The following is a 20292-nucleotide window of genomic DNA, read 5'->3' as shown; positions in this document are numbered from 1 at the left end:
CTCATTCCTCCAGGAGTAGCCTTGAGGTTTCCTGCTCTATTTTCATTTATTGAACATGAACTTTAGAAAGGCTCTGAGCTGGTCCATCAGCCCAGTGCCCTCCTCTAGGAATTTTTATTAGAAGATTTGAAGAACAAAACTGTAAATGAAAAATGGAACCAGAAAACCCAGTTTTATTTTGTAGCTGTTCTCTGGCTGCTCCTTACTCGGGTAGATGTAATAATCGTTTAACTCACATGAATTCAGGTGCACTTGGTTGCAGCTCACTAACATAGAAATGTAAATGTTGCAGCCTGTCTCTTCTACTCTTCCACTTCGTGGTGCTGTGACCTGCCATTTTTGCTCACTCTGTTCCTATGTGAGCACCTCTCTAGGTGTGAAGCTAGTGTTTAAAGTATGCATTTGCTATGCATTGGGCATCTAAACACACTTCATTCTGTTTCAACCAACGAAAGACAAGGCCCTTTACGGGATCTCCAAGGACTGTGATTTGGAGCATATGTAAGCTTTTTCTTTTCTTTTCTTTTTTTGCAGCGCTGGGATTTGAACTCAAGGCCTCATGCTTGCTTAGGCAGGTGCTCTTACTATTTGACCACTCCGCCAGCCCCATATTTAAGCTTGTGAACCCTAGTTAATGCTCCAACTGTCACACCTGTGCAAGATGTGACATCACTGTACTCATTTGTCTTTCACAGAAGACAGACCCAGAAGCTGAAGTTATTTTTATTTTGGCACACAGCTTTTACTTGTTGGTAAGTCCAGGTCTAACGATCTCTTCCTCCCTTTTCTCTCCCCTGCCCCTTCCTTCTTCCCTTCCTCCAACCCTTATTTTCTCTTTTGCAGTTTGCTGCTTTGTTGTGCACAAGCGGTGCCATGAATTTGTCACGTTCTCCTGCCCTGGCGCTGACAAGGGCCCAGCCTCTGATGTAAGTAATGGGCAATGGTCACTCATCTCAGTCCATACTCAGTGCATCCTTTGGGGTAAGCGAGTGATCTCGCTTAGATGATAGGTGGGGATGTCTCATTCCAAGGATGGGGTACCCTTACAGCCTCTGAGATGGTTCTCCTTTTAGTGGATAAAACAAAACATTTTGAGAGGAGATTGTGGTTTGATAGGAAGCCAGCAAGTTTCTTTAGGATGCTTTTGCTAGTGGCTTCATCTTTACCTTGGGGGGTGGAGAGTGAAGGGCTTACTGCTTCTTTCTGCTACCATATAAGAGTCAGTTTGTTGGCAGTTTGCTGCTCTCTTTTTTCCGTCAGTACTGGGGTTTGAATTCATAGTCTTGTGCTTGCTTGGCAAGTGCTCCATAGCTTGAGCTATACCCTAACACTTTTAGTTTGTTTTCATTAAAGTTTTGTGGTTTTGCCAGCCTGGCCTTGGACAGTGATCCTCCTACCTCCTCCTCTTGAGTAGCTGTGATTACAGGTGTGCACCACCATGCCCAGTTTACAATGTATTTTGTAGGCCTTTGTAAGGGAGGTATTAATATCAGGGCCCAAGAATTAGAAGGAAATGAGGTGATCCTGCTACTGTGTGTCCCAAAATGTGACCACTGATGGTAGGACAAGAGATGCTTATAGTTCAAATAGACAATTTTTGTTTTAATTACTATTAATTTATTTTAATATGGATTGGAAAAACAATTAAAAATGGCTTTGTATTTATGACAAGGATATAAAATTTCCTTCCTAAGGAAAGGCATTTAGGTTAAATAAAAGACAAGGTGAGTCAAGGAAAATATTAAGTCATGGACAGTATAGAACATAGAAGGATGTGGCAAAGGTTTTGATGCAGATTTGTTGACTGTCTACACAACGGCCATTCACAGTCCTCACCTTCATTCCTTCTGGCAGAGGCCCACTCTTGTGCCATAAGTCAAAAAATGCCTGAGACTTGCTTTTCCAGGTCTCCTGTCACTAGTAAGTGCCCTGATCCTGCAAACGGGGTTGGAGGGAAGATGGGGGAGATGTTATAGGAAAGAGTTTCCTTTCTTATAAGAGAGAGCCAGCCCTTTCTTTGTCTCCTTGGGTACTTTTGTGTGAGGATATAATGCTTAGAGTTGTGGCAGCCCTTTTGGGTCAAGGAGGGAGGCACAGCTGACATTCAGAGAGTAGTTGTATAGAAGAGTTTAAGGAACCTGGGTCTTTGATGGCATTGAGTCACCTCTGAGTCTTATTGTCCCCAAACTGGAGAGGTGAGATAAGAAGCTCCTCTTGGTAAAATCCCGCTGTTTAGGGGATTCTTTTACATGCTTCCAAAACTGTCCCAATTGATAGGACTTGCCATGTATGGTCTCCATTGCCCAGTAATGAACTGCACCAGCATACACCACATGTAGTCTTCTTACCCCTCATTCTCTTACTTTGTTTCTGCTTTGATTCATTTTCCAGAATTTTCCCAAATTGGCTTTGTCTCCATTACTGTCCTGTTATCTGCTTAGAATTCACAGCTGACTTCAGCTTACCCCAAATGAGTAGTGACTACTTTCTGTTTCTGAATTTCTTTGACACCTGCTGGCTTTCTACAAGTGGTCATCTTCAGTTTCACTGCAGGAGACTTCTGGGGGGTGGTGGTGGCGGACATCTGTTGTCATAGCAACAGGAACACTCTAGAACTTATGCTGCCAATACTTTGCTTGGAAAATGTGGTACTTGAGGTGAAGAACTCTAAGCAGTATGGGACAGTCAAAGCCCTTGCAGGTCTGTTTGCTGAGGCGAAGGTTGGGACCATATCAGAATCTACATTCTGGCCCTTTGGCTACAAATTCTTCACCCATCTCCAGGAAAATAGGAAGAGAAGTTTGAGAGAATTTCCTGACTCCTACATCTGAATGTTTATGCAGTCCAGGGGATGGTATTCCCCACAGTTTGTTTCAGTCTCAGATTTTTCTGTTGCTTAAGACAGAAACTCAGTTCAAACTGGATTATATGAAAAGGGACATTTTTGGTCCTGAAATTGAAAGGCCCAAGGTTAGACCTGGCTTTGGGCATGGTAAGTCAAGGGTCCTCATGAGTCCTTCTTTCTCTACATTTGGCTCAACCTTCCTCTGTGTTGGTTTCATGCTTAGGAAGGCTTTTCCCCGATAAGAACATGACGGCTGTGGCACCTTTAGTCTTATATCTTATCAGCACTGCCCGCCCTGTGACTAGACCTAAGGTCTCCCTGGACCACAGGTCACAGTAGCCAGAAGAATGGGTGATATTCATTGAATTTTTTTGCTTCCCCCAAGTTCCTATGTTGAAATCCTAGCCTGCAAGTTGATGGTGGTAGGAAGTGGGACCTTTGGGATATGATCAGGTCCTGAAATAAAGAGTCCTCATGAATGGGGCTAGCACCCTTATTAAAAAAAAAAGAAAAAGGACCCCAGAAAGATAGCTTACCACTCCCACTATGTTACAGCAAGAAAACAGCTGTGTATGATGAAATGGATCCTATCAGACACCGAATCTGCCAGTCTGTTGATACTTAAATTTCTAGCCTCCAGAACCATGAGAAATAAATTTGTGTTACTTAAAAACCACACAGTTTTGAGTATTATATTATAGTATCCCAAAAAGACTAAGAAAGAAAAATTTGATACCAAGAGTGGTTCTAGAAGAACAGAATTTTAAGGATGAGTTTTCTGACTTGGTTCTGAAATCCAGGTAAGGTTGTATGTACCTTCTGAATCAGCATCGGTATAAAGTGCTGTTTCTCTGATAGCCAAGGTTGATGGGTCCAGGAATCAAGATGTGGCAAAGGCAGTGGGACCATTTGCTATGACCCCTAGGGGCCCACCTGCAAATGTTTTGCTTCCTTTCTCCATGATTTTATACTCTGCTGGCCTAGGGGTCTTGATTCTAGAGGCAGAAATTCTTCCATCAGGAGAAATAACAGTTCTGTTGAACTGGAAGTTGAGACTGCCGCCAGGCCACTTTGGGGTCCTCATGCCTCTGAGCCAATAAACCAAGAAGTAATGGAGTTGGCTGGGGTGACTGATCTGGACTAACAAGGGGAAGGTGGGCCACTACTACAGAAGAAAGGAAGAGGATATCTGGAGCACAGGGATCCCTTAGAGCATCTCTTACTATTACTGTAACCCATGGTTAAGGTCAATAGGAACTATAACAACCCATTCCAGGCAGGACTACTCATGGCCCAGACCCTCCAGGAATGAAGGCTTAGCCCCCCTGCCAGGACAAGAACCATCACCCACTGAGGTGCTTGCTGATGGCAAAGAGATAAGAAAGGGGAGGAGAAGAAAGTAATTATGACTACCAGCTATGACCTTGTGACCACTTATAGAAAAGAATATTGTGACTGTCACACATATTGTCACCTGATTTTGTTAGGAATACATTTTGTGTATATAGGTATGTATTAAGCAAATACACTTCTTTCCTCTTTTATCATGTAACATATATTGACTTTATATCAGTATTGAGGTAATGTTAATTTTTCATTTTACTATCTATGTTCTATGAGTTCAGGAGAAGAGTAATCCCTACTTAAGACCTTTCCTTATCTTTCTCAGGGGATGGGATCAATGTGTTTTCTGTTGTTCAAGGTCTAGTTGTATCATGGCAAGTGGAATTATGACCTTGTTGCTCTTTACTTGGAAATTAAGTACAGTTTAAAGAGATGTGTATGCGTGCCAAGTTGGAAAAAGGTGAAGGTTATTTTCATGCATCAGCTTGCTTGGGTTAAGGGATGCCCAGATAGCTGATAAGACATTTTTTTCTAGGTGTGTCTGTGAGGGTGTTTTCAGAAGAGATTAGTGTTTGAATCAGTAGATTGAGTAAAGAAGATTGCCTTCACCAATATAGATAGGCATTATTTAGTCTGTTAGCTCAAATGGAACAAAAAGGCAAAGGAAAGGTGAATTTATTCTCTCTGCTTGAACTGGGATCCCCATCTTTTCCCACCCTCAGATATCAGTGCCCTCAGTTCTTAAGCCTTCAGACTTGGACCAGGACATATGCCATCGGCTCCTCTGCTTCTCAGGCCCGTGGAATGAGCAAGAACTGAATTATACTACCGGCTGCCTGGGTTCTCCAGATTGCAGATAACAGATCACAGGATCTCTCAGCATCCATAATCACACGAGCCAATTGGCATGATAAATCTATATATTTACATCTGTGTCTGCTTCTTTCATGCAGGCTCTGTTTACTTTGGAGAACCCTGACAAATACATGTATCTACTTCTGAAGATGAGGGTCTGTTTGCTCAACCCCTCATTGAGAGTGGGCTTGAGAGTGGGGACTAGTTGGTCCCTCAGAGGAAAACTAGAGGAGGAATACTGTGTACAGGTTAAACCACAGACTATGGAGCCAGCATTCCTAGACCAAACCTGCATAATCTTGGGGTAATTGTTTAAATCTCTTTATGTCTTAGTTTTTCAGCTGAAAATGGGTAAAATAATAGTCCCTACCTTATAGCATTGTTATGAGTGTCAAGTGCATACATATCCGTGAAAGTACTCAGGACGGTGTCTGGTACATAGCGAGAGCTATATATACACACCACGGCGATGGTGACAGTGATAAGAATAACAGTGGATGCCTGTGGAGCAGGAAGCAAGGACAGATTGGGAAAATCTGAAGAATGAATAGGTTCTCTGTCGTCCATCTGGCAGTCCTTCCTGGGAGTGTGCAGGCTCCACAGGTGGTATGAGACCCTGTCTGTATGAATGGAGGGATGCAGCCATTCACTGCTTTAGGCGTGGGGAGAGCAGGAAGTGCTCCCTGCAGCCAGCATGCATAGGATTTGGCAGCCTACTTGTAATGATTCCTATAATGATGCTGTTCCAAGAAGGTCGGTTGGCACCAAAGATGATGAATTGGTCCAGGCTCCTGAACTGGCTTGACTCAGTTCATTGACCTTTCTCTGTTCATGGTTGGAGATATGATTAAAGACCTGGCCACACCTGCTTGTCCACCTGGCCAAGCTCACTTTTGGCTGCTCCTGTTGCTCATGCAGGTCTAAAGGGATATCCTCTCTGTTGTGACCTTGGAGGAGCTGGTATGCAGCAAGTTCCCAGAGAAGAAATGCACAGCTCTGTTCATGAAAAGGAAATGTGCTGGACTCCACCCTCTATTTTCTGCTACTCCAAGTCCAATCTGTGCCACAAAATTTTCTGGGTTGGTAGAGCTTTTGCACTTGACATCATTCTACAGATAGGTCCACGTTGTGATATGTTTATGAACCAAGAACTGTCCCCATGAAGCTAACTACTGACACAACCACTCAATGCCAATCAGAATAGACAATATACACATGGCACTCACCATTGGAGGACTTTAAAACATGGCATCACTTATGGATGATGCTTTTGCTCTTCCATAGGCTTTCTCCTTGTTCTTGGTCTAACTAGGTTGGAAATCTTCATTCTTCTCTCTCTTAGACCTCTTAGCAGGTTTCTAGAACTGCCATATAGAAATAATAGGTTACCTAGATCTCAGAACATGGACCGCATACCCAGCTCCCGAAGAAGTCTCCGAATAAGAAGGGGAGGAATTGTCTGTGAGGGATAGGACTAGGGTAAATGAAGTGTGGTATTTGTCCTTGGCACAGAGTTTAAGGGCCTATTAACTGTCTGTGGTAACCTAACCAGTTGGCTTGGTGACTAGATTATCGAGGATGGCCCCACTCACATGCCTGGCAGTAAATAGGTTGCTGGCCTGGTGCCTTGATTCTCCTTCATGTGGCCTCAGCCTCCATGCAGCTGGCTAGCTCTGGCTGGTTCACATGGTGGTTTCAGGGCTCCAAGAAACCAAAGAGAGCATCCCCCAATGCATAAGAGCTTTTAAAACCCTGCGCCATGTTTGTTAATGTTCCACTGGACAATGTTAGTCTCCTGGCCAAGTCCAGATTCAAGTGGTAGATAATAGACTTCACTGTCTCACGGAAAGGAAAAGTCTATGGTTAATCTGCTACATGTCCTGTTCACATAAGGGGTCCCCACAGAACAGGACCCCTGGAGACCATAACAATGGACTTCATAAAAGATCTGCAGGCTTTAATGTGGTTCAAAGAGGCACTGATGGCCTCATCTAAGGAATGCACCTCCCTTATTCCCTTGCCACCTCTAGCTACAAATGAATCCTACAGTAGTTCATTGATCAGGCCAATGGTCAATGCTTAGATGCTGGATTCAGATGTACCTGAATTTGGGGTTCATGAAGGCGATTTGGGCATGTCGTTTTACTTCTTGATGCCTTAATTTGCTTATGTAATTCAGGTCATTAACATCAATCACATAGGTTTATAGTGTTAATTTAAAATGAAAGAGTTAACAGAGACAAATGGATCAACAGCAAAAGGGTTATAAGGCCCTTGAACAAAGGCCTTGGAATATGTAGCAAGCCCTTGATACCTTAGCTAAGGGCATTTCCATTGATCCACCTACCTCCCTCAACCAGATGTCCTGAGAATTCACCTTTGTCCACCCAGAGCTTGCCCTGTATGAAGAAATTAGTTTTCAACTCCAGGGCTTTATACAAATCCTCAAATTCTGTGATGCAAGGCTAAGAAATGAAATTTCAGGCTTTGGAGCCAGAAAACCTTGGTGTCAAATTCCAGCTCTGCCATTTATTGCTTCAGTGACCTTGGGGAAATAATTTGATTTCTGTGACCTTTAGTTTATAGCTTTAAAATGGAAAATAATAGCTAAATCATAGGGGTTTTTGAGTGTATTCAATGAGAGACTGCTTAGATGACACACAGAACAGTGTCTGGCACAAAGAAGGCACTCAATAAATATTTTAAAATCATTATTAATATCTAGAGGTGTCTCTCCTGCTCAAGAATGGATGCAGGGTACTCTCTGACTTCCCAGGGAATCATATGTACCAATAATGGCTAACTTATTGAACAGGGGCTCTGTGCCAGGCAGGGCAGAGATGCAAAAGGACTCTCTCACTGGTTTGTCTAAAGATACTTTCTTTAATATTTTATGGTTTTAGAAGTAATTTGTGAGCTAAAAATTACTAAGCCTAATCCTTTTTGACCTAAGGGTGACAATTCAAAGAATTTTGGCTAATATTTGGCTAAGATCCACGTATTTAAAGATATGTGGATCTGTTTAGCTAGAGTGACATCTGTTGCATTAGCATTTATAGGAACCAAAATTTGGATATGACCCAAGTGACAACCCATTAGTATTTACGTAAGTAAAAATATATTATATGTGTATAATGGAGTGCTGGGCAGTATTAAATACAGTGTCTGAGGTAGTGGAAATACTCTAGATCTTAATTGAGATGGTTCTTATTCAGGTGCATATGTTTTGCAGACTTAGGCTGCATGCTTAAAATCTGTACATTATTTTATGCAAGTTATAGTTTAATAAAGGCTGGTGCAGTGGCTCAAATGGTAGAGTGCCTGCCTAGCAAGCATGAAACCCCGAGTTCAAACTTAAGTGCCACCCAAAAAAACCAAACAAACTATATAGCTTAATAAAAGCCATGGAGATTAAAATATTGGCCTTGGGATATTGTCATTATACGTTGCTTTAAAAAAAGCAGACAACAAAACTTCATGTATGGAATGATACATTAAGAATATAAAAAATATTGGATTTTTATAATAGTTAAAAGTATACTTTATAATATTTGAAGATATTTTACACATGCAGTATTTAATATTGAACATGTAAGGTGTATGATTCTACACATGTAAAAACCAAAGGCCACATTTCGTGAGCACAGTTTAGTGCTGGCTCATTAATTCTGGTCCCCATCTTATTTCAGCTGTGGCCTGCAGGACTCTGAAGGTCACTTTGGGATGCTCAGAGGCTGGTTTCTCCAGTTTTGTTTTGGCTGCTACTTCACTTCTAGCATGGACTTGAGTTTCCCACTTAATTCACTTAATTCAATGAAGACCAAACACAGTGATGGCTCTGGCACAACAAAGGTGTCAGAATTGCTCATGGTTGCTTCCAGGTATGGTGGCTCTTGAGGTCCTCCATTAGCTGGGAGTCAGCTTAGTCCCCTAGTGGGAATCTTCAGATGCCCTGATAAGATTCCAACCCCTGCTCCATCGTGACCACAGTTCACGTGTGGCCCCAGAGAAGGAGGGACATTTCTGGCTCTGCCAGTCTTGGCCTCATCCACGTCCTGCCTCAGCATCTCAAACCATCTCTACCACCAGAGAAAAGGCTCACCTCCTCCTGCATGGCACTGTCCCGACTCCTTGACTTAAGAAATCAACATAAGAGCCATCTGTAGTTCCCTGAAAGCGAGGGCTATTCAGCCTAACAGAACATGGAGTGGGAGTTCACTGCCAGGCCTGTCCAGCTGTGTCTAGGAGCAAAGCAACAGTTAGGACTGAGCATCCTTCTTGCCATCACCATCACCTGGACCAGAGGACCCATCTGCATCTCTTGACAGGGGCAATTCAGTATAAATAGTACCATCTCTTCTCTTCCTAATTGATCTAGTAGCTATCTAATCTGAAAGTGCGCCAGCTTGTTTAAATTGTGTCCGGTTTACATAGTACTGTACTCTATGGCTTCTGTGCTCACAGCACAGTACCCAGTAACCAAGGTGTGTGCCACCAAATGCCTAAAGGGTGCCTTTGATGGGAGGGGTGGAGGTACCTAGAGGGTTGGCCTATCTGGCTCCAAGATTATGTTGTCATCAAATATGTGAAGGCATGTCCTATAGCGATTTTCTGTGCAACTCTAATGGACAGAACGAGAACTGAGGACCATTCCTGCAGGATAAAGAGAAACAGCCCAAACTGACCTACTGGTTTCTGTATGGTGACATTCACTCCTCACAAGAGCAAAGATCAATCAAATCAGGTGTGCCAGAAAGAGGTGTTTGTGGAGGTTTTGGATTTCTACCACATTGGTGGTTCCACTAGTTAGTGGTATTCAGTTGCATGCAGTAGAAAGCCCCTTTGGTTGACTTAAGTTAGAAAGGAATTCACTAGAAAGGATATGGTGTACTTTGGACAACTGAAAGAAAACTTGAACAGCAGACTAACTCCATCTGATTTTGGTTTGTATGTCACTTTGGCCTTAAATTCAATTTCTACAAGGAGAAAGATTATTTAGTGAGGTTCCAGTTATCTAACCCACCCTTGTTAGTGTCTGAAAGAAATTCCCAGGGATTGTGGTGTGGCTCAAGTGACAGAGTGCCTGCCTACCAAGCACAAGGCAAATAGTTCAAACCCCAGTACCAAGAAAAAAAAAAAGTTCCTCCAAGCCAGGTATGGTGACTCATACCTGTAATCCTAACTACTTGGGAGGCTAAGATCAGAAGGATTGAGGTTGAGGCCAGCTGGGGCAAAAAGTATACTGGACACCATCTGAATGGAAAAGCTGAGGGTGGTGGCACATACCTGTCATCCCAGCTATAGAGGGAAATGTAAAATAGGATGATCATAGTCCAGGCCCACCTGGGCAACAAGTGAAACCCTTTCTTAAAATTAACCAGAGCAAGAAGGGCTGGAAGTGTGGCTCAAGAGGTAGAGCATCTGTCTAGTAAGCATGAAGCCCTGAGTTCAAACTCTAGTACCACAAAAAAGAAAGAGAAAGTAAGAAATTCCCTCCAAGTGTAAACAGGCAGTGAGGAGAGGAGGGCTTTGCAAGGGAGAACTGAGACCGTTTGATGGGAAAAGGAAGCGCTGACGTTGGGCTGAGTGGAGCAACACGTGCAATTCTAAATGCTACTTTGCAGATTACAAACAGGCCTAGTGCCATGGATTCCTTGAGTAGTCTGCCCAAAACAGGTGTCACCTGAAAAGGTACAGACGAGAGCCTGAGAATCTGTATTTTTAAAAGTTGTCAGGTAATTCTGATGGGTAGCCAGGTGTGGAAACCAATCCAAGGGAACATCATATACCAGTTCTGAAACCAACGTGGTTAGGTTTGAATTCCAGATTTGCTGTTAACTAGCTAAAAAATCTTGGGTTAGTTACCTAAACTTTCTGACTCAGTTTCCTCATCTGAAAAAAAAGGATAAAATAGCACCTATCTCATAGGCCCCGCTGAGGACTAATGAGTTACTCCATGGAGATGGCTTAATACCTCGCCTGGCACATAGTACACAGTAGTTAATATTTCTGTCAGTGCTTCTTTGGAGTCTTAGATCGTGAGTTTCAAAAGTACAGTCTTTTGTGGTGTGGCATGCATCCTTCTTGCTTTCTATGAAAGGGAACTACAAAGCCATCTCCCATGGAGATGGGCCACTGGGAGAAGGAGCTAATGAAATAACGATGATTGATTAATGTGATTCTTTTGTCTGTCACGTGATTTCCACGCGATTCCTCTGCTCCCATTTGCCACAGGCCAACAGTGACTTCTGCAATATGGAGCAGCTTGTAAAGGTCACAGGGAATTGCTTCTAAGAAGTCATTTGCCCTCAGTGTCACAGCGACACAGAGCTTTGTGCTGGGGAGGAAGAAGCAAATCTGAGATGCTGGAGCAGAGACAGGGAAAATCATCTCTCTTGTACACAGGGAGGATAGCTGCTGAGCTCTGAATGAGGCCCAGGCATCCAGCCTCATGAATTCTTTTGGCTTTTCCTAGCTGGGGCGGGTAGACCAGCCTCATAGCCTGAAAAAGGCAATTTCCCAGAAGACCCTAGCAGGCCTGCAGACCTTGAGGAGAATCAGATCAATCAAAGGGCAGACAGCCCTGGAGAGACAGACAAGGTCCTGGTTTTGGACCCAGGAGACCTCATTCCTAGTCTTCTCTCTGCTTCTGAGCTTTCTTATTCCTGGGGCCACCTCACCTCCAGTGCTCTGGGATTATGGGATTTCCAAGTCTTCTTTCTTAAAAAAATAATGTCTATGAGTCAGCATTCACAGATGTAATTGTGTTCTAGGCACATTACATGTAGAAACTCTTTATTCTTCATTCTGCCCTGTGAGGCAGGTTCTTATTATCTCCATTTCACAGATGAGGAAACTGAGGCACTCAGACTGACCCAAGTGACCTGCTCCAGATCACATGACCATGAGTGAGCTCACATTCAAATGTAGACAGTCCGGCTCTTTGTGCTGTGTCTTACTTGGTACTACAAAGTGCCTGGTACCCTCAGCCCTGCATGCCTGGACAAAGCCGACTAGCAGGAAGGTAGCCTTTCCATTTCTGCGCCCTACAGCCTTAGGCCCTCGTGGCCCAGGTACATGTGGTTGCTTTTCCCAAGCGGGGCTGGTCCTCCAGGAATTTAAAATTTGCAATCAAAGCTGCTGGGTTTAGTCTGGGCTGATCACACTGTTTTTGAAAACTATTGTACATGAAAAGCATCCAGCTTGATGAGTTCCCACACCATGACCTTTCCTTTGTAACCAGAAGCCTTTAGGCCCCTTCCTGGCCCCTGCACCTTTCACCCCATCCATCATTAACTGCTACCCAGGCACCAGTCCTTTGCCTGTTTTCCCCCGGGGAACTATTTTATTTTTTTTCGAAAAGAACACTTCACATGAAACCTGCCCTCTTACTAAATGTTCAGTTGTGCAAGATATGATTATCGACGGCAGCACACTCTTATACCCAGGTCTCTAGTGCTTACTCAGCGTGCCTGGCCACAGCTTCCTGCCCTTGGTTAGTACCTACCTGTTTCTCCCTCCTTCCAGCCTCTAGCAACCAGCATCTTAGGCAGTTGACTATTTTGGATACTTCATACATGCAGTATTTGTCTTTCTGTACCCAGCTTATTCCACTTAGCATAACAGTCCTCAGTGTTCATCCATGTTGCAGGTTTTTCCTTCTTATTTTAAGGCTGAATAGTATTTCATTTTGTGTACATATATATATATATATATATATATATATATGCATATATACACAAACATATATGTTGTTTCTGCACCTGAGCTATGAAGGCTAATGGTACAATAAACGTGGAAGTGCTGATGTTTCTTTGAGATCCTAATTTCAACTCTTTTGGAAATAATACCCAGAAAGGAATTGACTAGGTTATGTGGCAGTTCCATTTCCAATGTTTCATGGAACCTCCTTGTGTTTTGTGAGCTAAGAACTTGATAACACATTTCTTCAAAGAAAACGTGCAAATGGCCAACAGGTACACAACAGAGATGCCCAACATCGATGACCATCAGGGAAATGCAAATCTGTGAGGTACTGCTTCCTACCTATTAGGATAAATACCATTTTTCCAAAATACCCAAAGGACCACAGGCTATGGTGAGGATGTGAAGAAACTGGAGCCCTGGCACATTGTTGGAGGGAATACAAAGTGGTGCACCACTGTGGAGGACAGTTTCCCTCTGCACAAATACTACAAACAGCAGGCCTTCTCTTGGATCGGTTGCTTTTCTCATAGCTTCGTCTGTGACCTTGGGACTGTAGAAGGACATATAGCATCCAGCTAATCAGGACATCTGGCTTCACAACCAGTAGGGGCGACACAGGTAGTAAATGTGACAACAGGAGTGTCCAGCTAACCCATGCACACCCTGTCTGGAAGCTCCATTTTTTTTTAATTCCTGCCCTTTAAAGAACAAAGCTCTGGATTTTACATTTTTTCCCCGAGAAGTCTGAAATGCCCTCAATTTAGATGGTCTCAAATAACTTGAGAATTACAACTGTGGTGTATTTTCCTATGGGGCCCATCCTGTGGACCTCCAGTTTACAAACTCTGCATTTGCAAGTGGAGGCTGACCATGGCAGGTGTGGGGAAAAGGGAAAATATGAATTTAGTCAAGTTAGCTTTCTTTGGGTGGTGGAGAGGGAACAGCAGTCCGAAGCAGGGAACGTTGCAGGTGTGCAGAAGTCTTTTTCTTTCTTAGGGTGGTTGATGAGATCCAAGTTGACAGGGGACCCCACTTCCCCAGCCCTGGCACACAGCAAGGATCCAACCAGGGACCCCTGCTGTGGTGAGAGCCCTCATTTGTGTCCAGAGGGATCAGCAGGCAGGCCCGGGGAGCCCTTATTTCTCCTGAGGCTCTGAGAGGCATCATTCTTCTATCCAAATATTTATCCAGTGCCTGCTGTTGGCAGGACAGCACAGGCACCTGCTGCGACTCACCGTCACTCCTATCTTTGGTCAGTTACCTCTCCGTCCAATCAGACTTTCCTCCTCTAATTTTTTTAAATCAGGGGCAGGGTGAGGAGAACCAGGGAAGGCTGTCCTTACTGCAGTGCCAGACTCATCATTTCTACATAGCGAAAAGTGGCTCAGGAGTCTCTGGCATCTGTTTGGCACCTTTCCCCGATTCTTGTTGAAATAGATTTTCTCCCATTTTTAAACAATAGTTTCTGGTTCTTTCAGTAATGAGGGAAGGATGCAATATGCAGGCCCAGGGCTGTGCTCTCACATGTTAATTAAGCATATGGACTCTGGAGCCAGCCTGCCTGGGTTCAGATCTCGGCTCTGCAACCTTACTTTCCAGCTGTGTGCTTTGAATAAATCACTCACCCTCTCTGTTCCTGCTTTATTGAGAAGATGAGGCTTATAGGCTGGTGATGTAGCTCACTAGACTGGTGATAAAGCACTTGCCTAGCATGTACAAGGCCGTGGGCTCAATCCTGAGATCCTAAGACACATTTTCGTGTCTTAGGGATATCATGAGTATTATAAGGCAGAGAGCTTAAGCCAGTACCTGGCATGTCATATAAATGGTTGCCTGAGCCTTGTTTTTGCCGTTAACCTTGGCCTGGAGGTCCTGGTTCCACTCCTTCCTTGTGAAACCTGTCTCTGATCATTTTCGCCACTTATCTTTGAATCCCTGAGTCTCACTGGCGTCATCTTGGTGTCTTTTCCTGTGTGTTCTTAGACTTGTCTCTCTCCCCCACTCTCCATGGTCAGGTCCTCTTGTAGCTCCAGTTCACATTTCAGATTTTTTCAGGTTTTGGAATATTAGCATATAAATAATGAGATCTCCTGGGGAGGGGATCTGAGACTAAACATGACATTCATTTATATTTCATACATTTTTAGTGCACCTGTTTTTTTGTTGTTACTGTTTTTTGCAGTACTGGGGTTTGAACTCAGGGTGTCATGCTTGATAGGCAGGCACTCTACCACTTGAGCCACTCTACCAGCCCTATTTTATGATGGTTTCTTCCAAATAGGATCCGAAGAGTTCTTCTTCCAGACTGGCTTTGAACTGCAATCCTTCTGATCTCTGCCTCCTGAGTAGCTAGGATTGCAGGCGTGAGCCACTGATGCCCAGCTGCACCTGAGGTCAAGTATAGCATTTTCCACTGGTATTGAAATGTTGGTGCTCAAAATATTTTGTGTTTTGGAGCATTTTGGATTTTTGGATTAGGGGTGCTTGATGTGTCTGATTTTCTTTTTCTTTCTTTTACAGTTTTGGGGTTTGGATGCAGGACCTCACTCATGCTTGCTAGGCTGGTGCTCTACCACTTTAGCCATGACCCCACAGCCTTTTTTTTTCAGCTCTTTTTCGTGTAGGGTCTCATGCTTTTTGCCCAGGACTGGCGTTGGACTATGATCCTATTTATGTTCATGTCCAGCATATTGGTGAGATGTGGGTCTTGCTGACTTTTTGCCTGGGCTGTGATCCTCCCAATCGCTGTCTCCTGAGGAGCTGCTGGGATTATATGCATCAGCCACTATGCTCTGCTAACTGATGTTCTTGCATACCTGTTTTATAGAAGCGATAATGAGGCGCTGAGAAGTTAACTAACCTGTTAACTGATAAGAAGTCCAGAGGGAGTCTAGATCTGAACTTGGTCTGTCTTTAGAGTCTACTCTTAACCACCACAGTAGGCTGCTGCCCATGGTCTCCATCTCCACAGCGAGGCCCACTGACCCTCCTTGGGCCTGGCTTCCTCTCTATCTCACTGGCTGGTCAGTTCCACATTTTTTTGAGAACCAGATGTGATCATTCATGTCCTTGCTGAAGACATGTTAGTGGCTTCCCATTGTTCTGGGGACAAAGCCAACGCTCTTTGACGTGGCTTACCAGCAGTGTGATCACGTAGCCGTCCTCTTTGCCAGGGTTGCCCATAAGCTAACTTGGTTTTCTCTGTTCCATGGTGCCCTACATGGTTTGTGCCCCTGCCTTATGAGAGTCCCCTTTGGAAGAAGTACCATGTGCTTGTCTGCTCAAGAACTCGTGTGCTGTGGCCGCATGAGTTCCTCCAGCCCCTGCTTGACCCCTCCTTTCCTGCCCTCCGAGCACCCTTCAGTCTCTTCTGTCCACCACTGGACATTTGCACATGCTATTCCTTTTGCCAGGGTCTTCTTTTCTCTCCTCTTCCCCATGAGCTCCATGAGTCTCAATCCTGGTTGTATGTTAGAATCACCTCCAGAGCTTTAAAACAGAATCCTGGTGCCTGGGCCCATCCCAGGACAACTAAATCAGAATCTCAAATCAATTCAGAGCCCTCAGTTTATTTTAATGTGTACCATGGCTGAGGGCCCACAGCTCAAGTCACCTCCTCAGAGAAGCCTTCCCTGATCTCCCTGACCAGGTCAGTTCCTAGTGCATTGTAGGCAGAGCACCACCCATGTCTCCTGGCTGTCACTCATGACAGGAATGACTTTGTGTTTATAGTTAGCCTTCTGTGTTGGAGGGTTTTGCATTTGTGGTTTCAAAAAACTGTGGATTAAAAATATTTGGGGAAAAAAGTGTGTCTGTGCAGACTTAAACATGTGCAAGTTTTTTTTTTATCCTCATTCTATAAAAATACAGTATAGTAGTTACGTACATAGCATTTACATTGTGCTTGGTATTGTACACAATCTAGACATGACTTTAAATATACAGCAAGATGTGTGCATATTTTATGCAAATGCTAACCCATTTTACATAAGGGCCCTTAACATCCTTGGATTTTTGGTATCCATTGGGGGGTGGTCCTGCAACCAAGCCCCTTGGATACAAAGAAGCAATTGTCTTTACATGGTGACAAAGAGCTCAGTTCTGAGTTCAAATCACTCACTGGGTGACCTTGGGCAAGTTACATAACTTCTCTGTGTCTCAGCTTTTTCCCCTGTAAAATGAGAATAATAATAAGCCTGTTTTTCCTGGTTGCTGAGAATCGAATGAGTTAACACTGTGTAAAGCCCTCAGAACAGAGCTTGGTATATGGTGAGAGTGATTGCGTTAGCTGTTACTATAATAATAATAATTATTGCCGCCACTGGAATCTGTGAGTGCCTGTGGGTGGGGTCAGGGTCTGCTGTTTGACCACTGCTCACCTAGGGAAGGGCACAGAAATTAGTTGAAGAGAGTGGTACCTAGTGATGTTCTCCGTACAGAATGAAGAGCGGGATGAGGACTTGCAAAAATGAGCAGAGCTGTAGAGTCATTGTGCCTGGAGCTCATCATCCTCAGTGAGGGCTCTTGCCTCTGTGGACCTAATGGTTTGGGATCCTTGTTTCTGGGTTAGGGTTCTGAGGATCTACAGCCTGCCTGGCTTGTCATGTCCACAGTCCCAAGCACAGAAGGCTCTGGCAGGCATTTGCTTCTGCAGCATCCTCAGCAGCAGCAAGGAGGCGCCTCTCTTATTCACACACTTGCTGTGTCCTCCTGCATGAAGGTTCTTCCAGCTCTCCCGACATGCAGACCTGGGTGTGCCAAGTTCTCCTGGGGTCGAGGGTGCCACCAGAAAGCTAGCACCTTGCATTCACCCAGAAATCACGCTGACAGTATCTGTGCAAGTGGAGTCACCTTGTGTCACGGTCTTGCATTTGGGTGATCACTGCTTAGCAGGGAGAGAGGGGTGCACAGACCACGTGCTTCAGCTGGTGTATGGCGCTGGTGGTGGGGGGAGGGTGATGGAGGATTTACTTATAACGTGAGAATGTGATCTGCTTCAGTTATTCCCTGAAACCACCACTCTACATTCTAGACGGGAACTGCGCAGTGCAGAGGCGGGTGCTCACCCTCTGTGTACAGCCTTGACCTTGAGGTTGTCAGAACTCTGGGGAAAACCCAGCTTAACCCCTTTGTCTTCTGAAGGAGGAACTGAGACCAGACCTTGGAAGTGACTTGCCCAAGATCACAGATGTCGTGTTTATTTTAAGCTAATGTGGATCAAGTGTTGACTCCAGGCCGGTCACTGCACTAGGCACAGTGTAATCCTGATTTCACGAATTCTCACGAAACGAGAGTGGGAACATTTGCTCACAATATTTGACACTCTGTTGTGTCTCTCTACGTGCTGTGCTGAGTGCTTTCCAGACCTGAACCCCTTACGCTCTCAGAGTCCTAGGGGGATGTGGTGCTATTCTTGTTATTGCCATTTTACAGACGAAGCCACAGGAGCTCACAGAGGTTTGGGAACCTCTGGTCACACAGATCATACACTGGGAAGTAACAGAGCTGAGTGAATTTTGACTCTTTAGCTTTAGAGTCTGATTCACAGTCTGTATGGAACTTCCTTCCCATGGGGCCTGGGGTCACCAGGCTGAGGGGTCCAACCTGGGGACAGGGCATGGGGACTGAGGTGGAGCGTGAAGCCAAGCAGGGGGCAGTGGAACTGTGTCATTCAGGTCTGCCTGGGTTGAAACAGAGCCCATGCCTGGGCTTTATCTGCTCACCTTTTACGTATCAGCTCAGACTTCATGTCCTCAGAATGGCCCCGACCCTCGTTATAACCTCTCTACAGTCCCGGGCTTCTTTGCAGCTGCTGAGTGTACGTTCCTGTCTCTCTCCAGCTGGACTGGAAGCTCCTGAGGGCAGACCCTGCATCTGATTTCACCTATCATGCAAGATTCTCAACAGATATTCAGTGACTGAACGGATAGACAAATGAATGGCTTTTAGTTCTTGTGGAGGGATGGCTCAGGGAAGCAAGACAGAAGCCCAAGAATTGGGAACACATACAGAGTTTGTTGGGAAAAGCTGCAGCACAATAGCCATAGGGAAGCCCTTGGCAGTGATAATTAGTAATAATAATGACAACAGCTGGTATTGTGCTGAGTGCCTGCGTTGTGTCAGGTTTGATTTGATTTTTTTTTTTTTAGTCAGGCGCTTGCTATATATTCCAGGCTGATATGGAACTCAAGATCTTCCTGCTTCCACCTCCCAAGTGCTGGGATTATAATTGTACTTCACCATACCTGGCTCAGGCAACTGTTTTAAAGGTTGTAAGTTATTCCCCTCCTCACAGTTCCTCAAAATAAATATTGTTGCTCCTAGTTAACGATTAGAAAACTGAAGTGTAGAGTGGTCAAGTAACATGGCCAGAGAACACAGCAAGGATGCTGAGGAGCAGCTTGTGGATGCAGATAATCCCGCCTGGATCCTCACTTTAATAAATCTCTCTGTGGTGTACTGAAGCCTATGCCAGGTGGAGGTCGCCTGAGCAGTTCAGGCCTCACCTGCTGGACAGGAGGTGACTTCTCATCCCTGCCAACCCAGCTCAAAATGGGAATAGTATCTTCAGGTGCAATGCTTGGTGCTTGGAAGCCACCAAGGGTTGGGGCTGTCTTGGACTTGTTTGGTCTTCCTGAAGAAGGGAGACAGCTCATGTGTGCTGAGGAGGTGTACCCCCAGTTTCCCTGAGAGTGGGTCTCCACTGTGCTCTGGGCTCAGTGAGTGGAGGCAGCTGTGATTAACTGCATGCTCTTGGTTGCACTAGGAGGAGTCACGACTGGGCAAGAGTTCCAAATTCAAGTGCATGCAGGGGCCAGGGAGTAACGAGGGCTCTGGGTGGGGACGAGGAGGAATTGCAGAGCTGAGGCCGGGTATCCCTATCTGATACCTGGGACCACAAGTGTTTGGGATTTCAGATCTTTCTGACTGTGGAATATTTGACTACACATAATAAAGTATCTTAGGGGTGAACCTAAGTCTAAACACAAAATTCATTCGTATTTACTATACACCTCATGTACATAGCCTGAAGGTAATTTTATACAGTGCTGTGCTAGTGGTGATGAAACTCAAAGCCTTGCGTATACTAGGCAAGCATCCTACTGTGTGCTACATTCCCAGCCCTACACCTACTCCCCTCCCCTATGGTACTGGGATTTGAACTCAGGGCCTTATGCTTGCAAGCATTTTGTCGCTTGAGTCACACCACCAACCCTTTATGGTTTAGTTAGTTTTTGAATAGGGCCTCACATTTTTGCCTGGGCCAGCCTGGACCATGATAGGCGTGCACCACCAAACCCAGCAGTTGGTTAAGATGGGGGGATCACACTAATTTTTTGCGTGGGCTGACTTTGAACCATGATCCTCCTGATCTCTGCCTCCTGAGTAGCAGGGATTACAGGAGTGAGCCACCATGCTTGGCCTGCCTCCCATGTTTTGACTTCAGCCTGTCTTTTGAGGTCAGATGTGGAATTTTCCACATATGCCATCATGTTGGTGCTCAAAAAGTTTCAATTTCTGGAGCATTTTGGATTTTGGAT

The 20292-nt window shown here is 44.7% G+C and overlaps 1 protein-coding gene across 4 annotated transcripts in view; it reads left to right on the top strand.

Annotated features, from left to right (window-relative positions):
- Prkcb (protein kinase C beta) overlaps positions 1–20292 on the top strand; it is a 295276-nt gene that overhangs the window by 116893 nt on the left and 158091 nt on the right. For 2 of the 4 annotated variants that reach the window (XM_074060332.1, XM_074060331.1), the window contains exon 3: positions 844–926. The exons of 1 other annotated variant lie outside the window; for it this stretch is intronic. In XM_074060332.1, the coding sequence (XP_073916433.1) occupies positions 844–926 (83 nt within the window). Of the gene's footprint in view, positions 1–695; positions 753–843; positions 927–20292 lie in introns of those variants that run through there. One more of the 4 variants, XM_020159751.2, reaches the window with a different exon arrangement.

Source organism: Castor canadensis, chromosome 17 (assembly GCF_047511655.1).
Source record: "Castor canadensis chromosome 17, mCasCan1.hap1v2, whole genome shotgun sequence".
Classification (NCBI taxonomy): Eukaryota; Metazoa; Chordata; class Mammalia; order Rodentia; family Castoridae; genus Castor; species Castor canadensis.
This window is presented reverse-complemented; position numbering and strand designations above follow the sequence as displayed.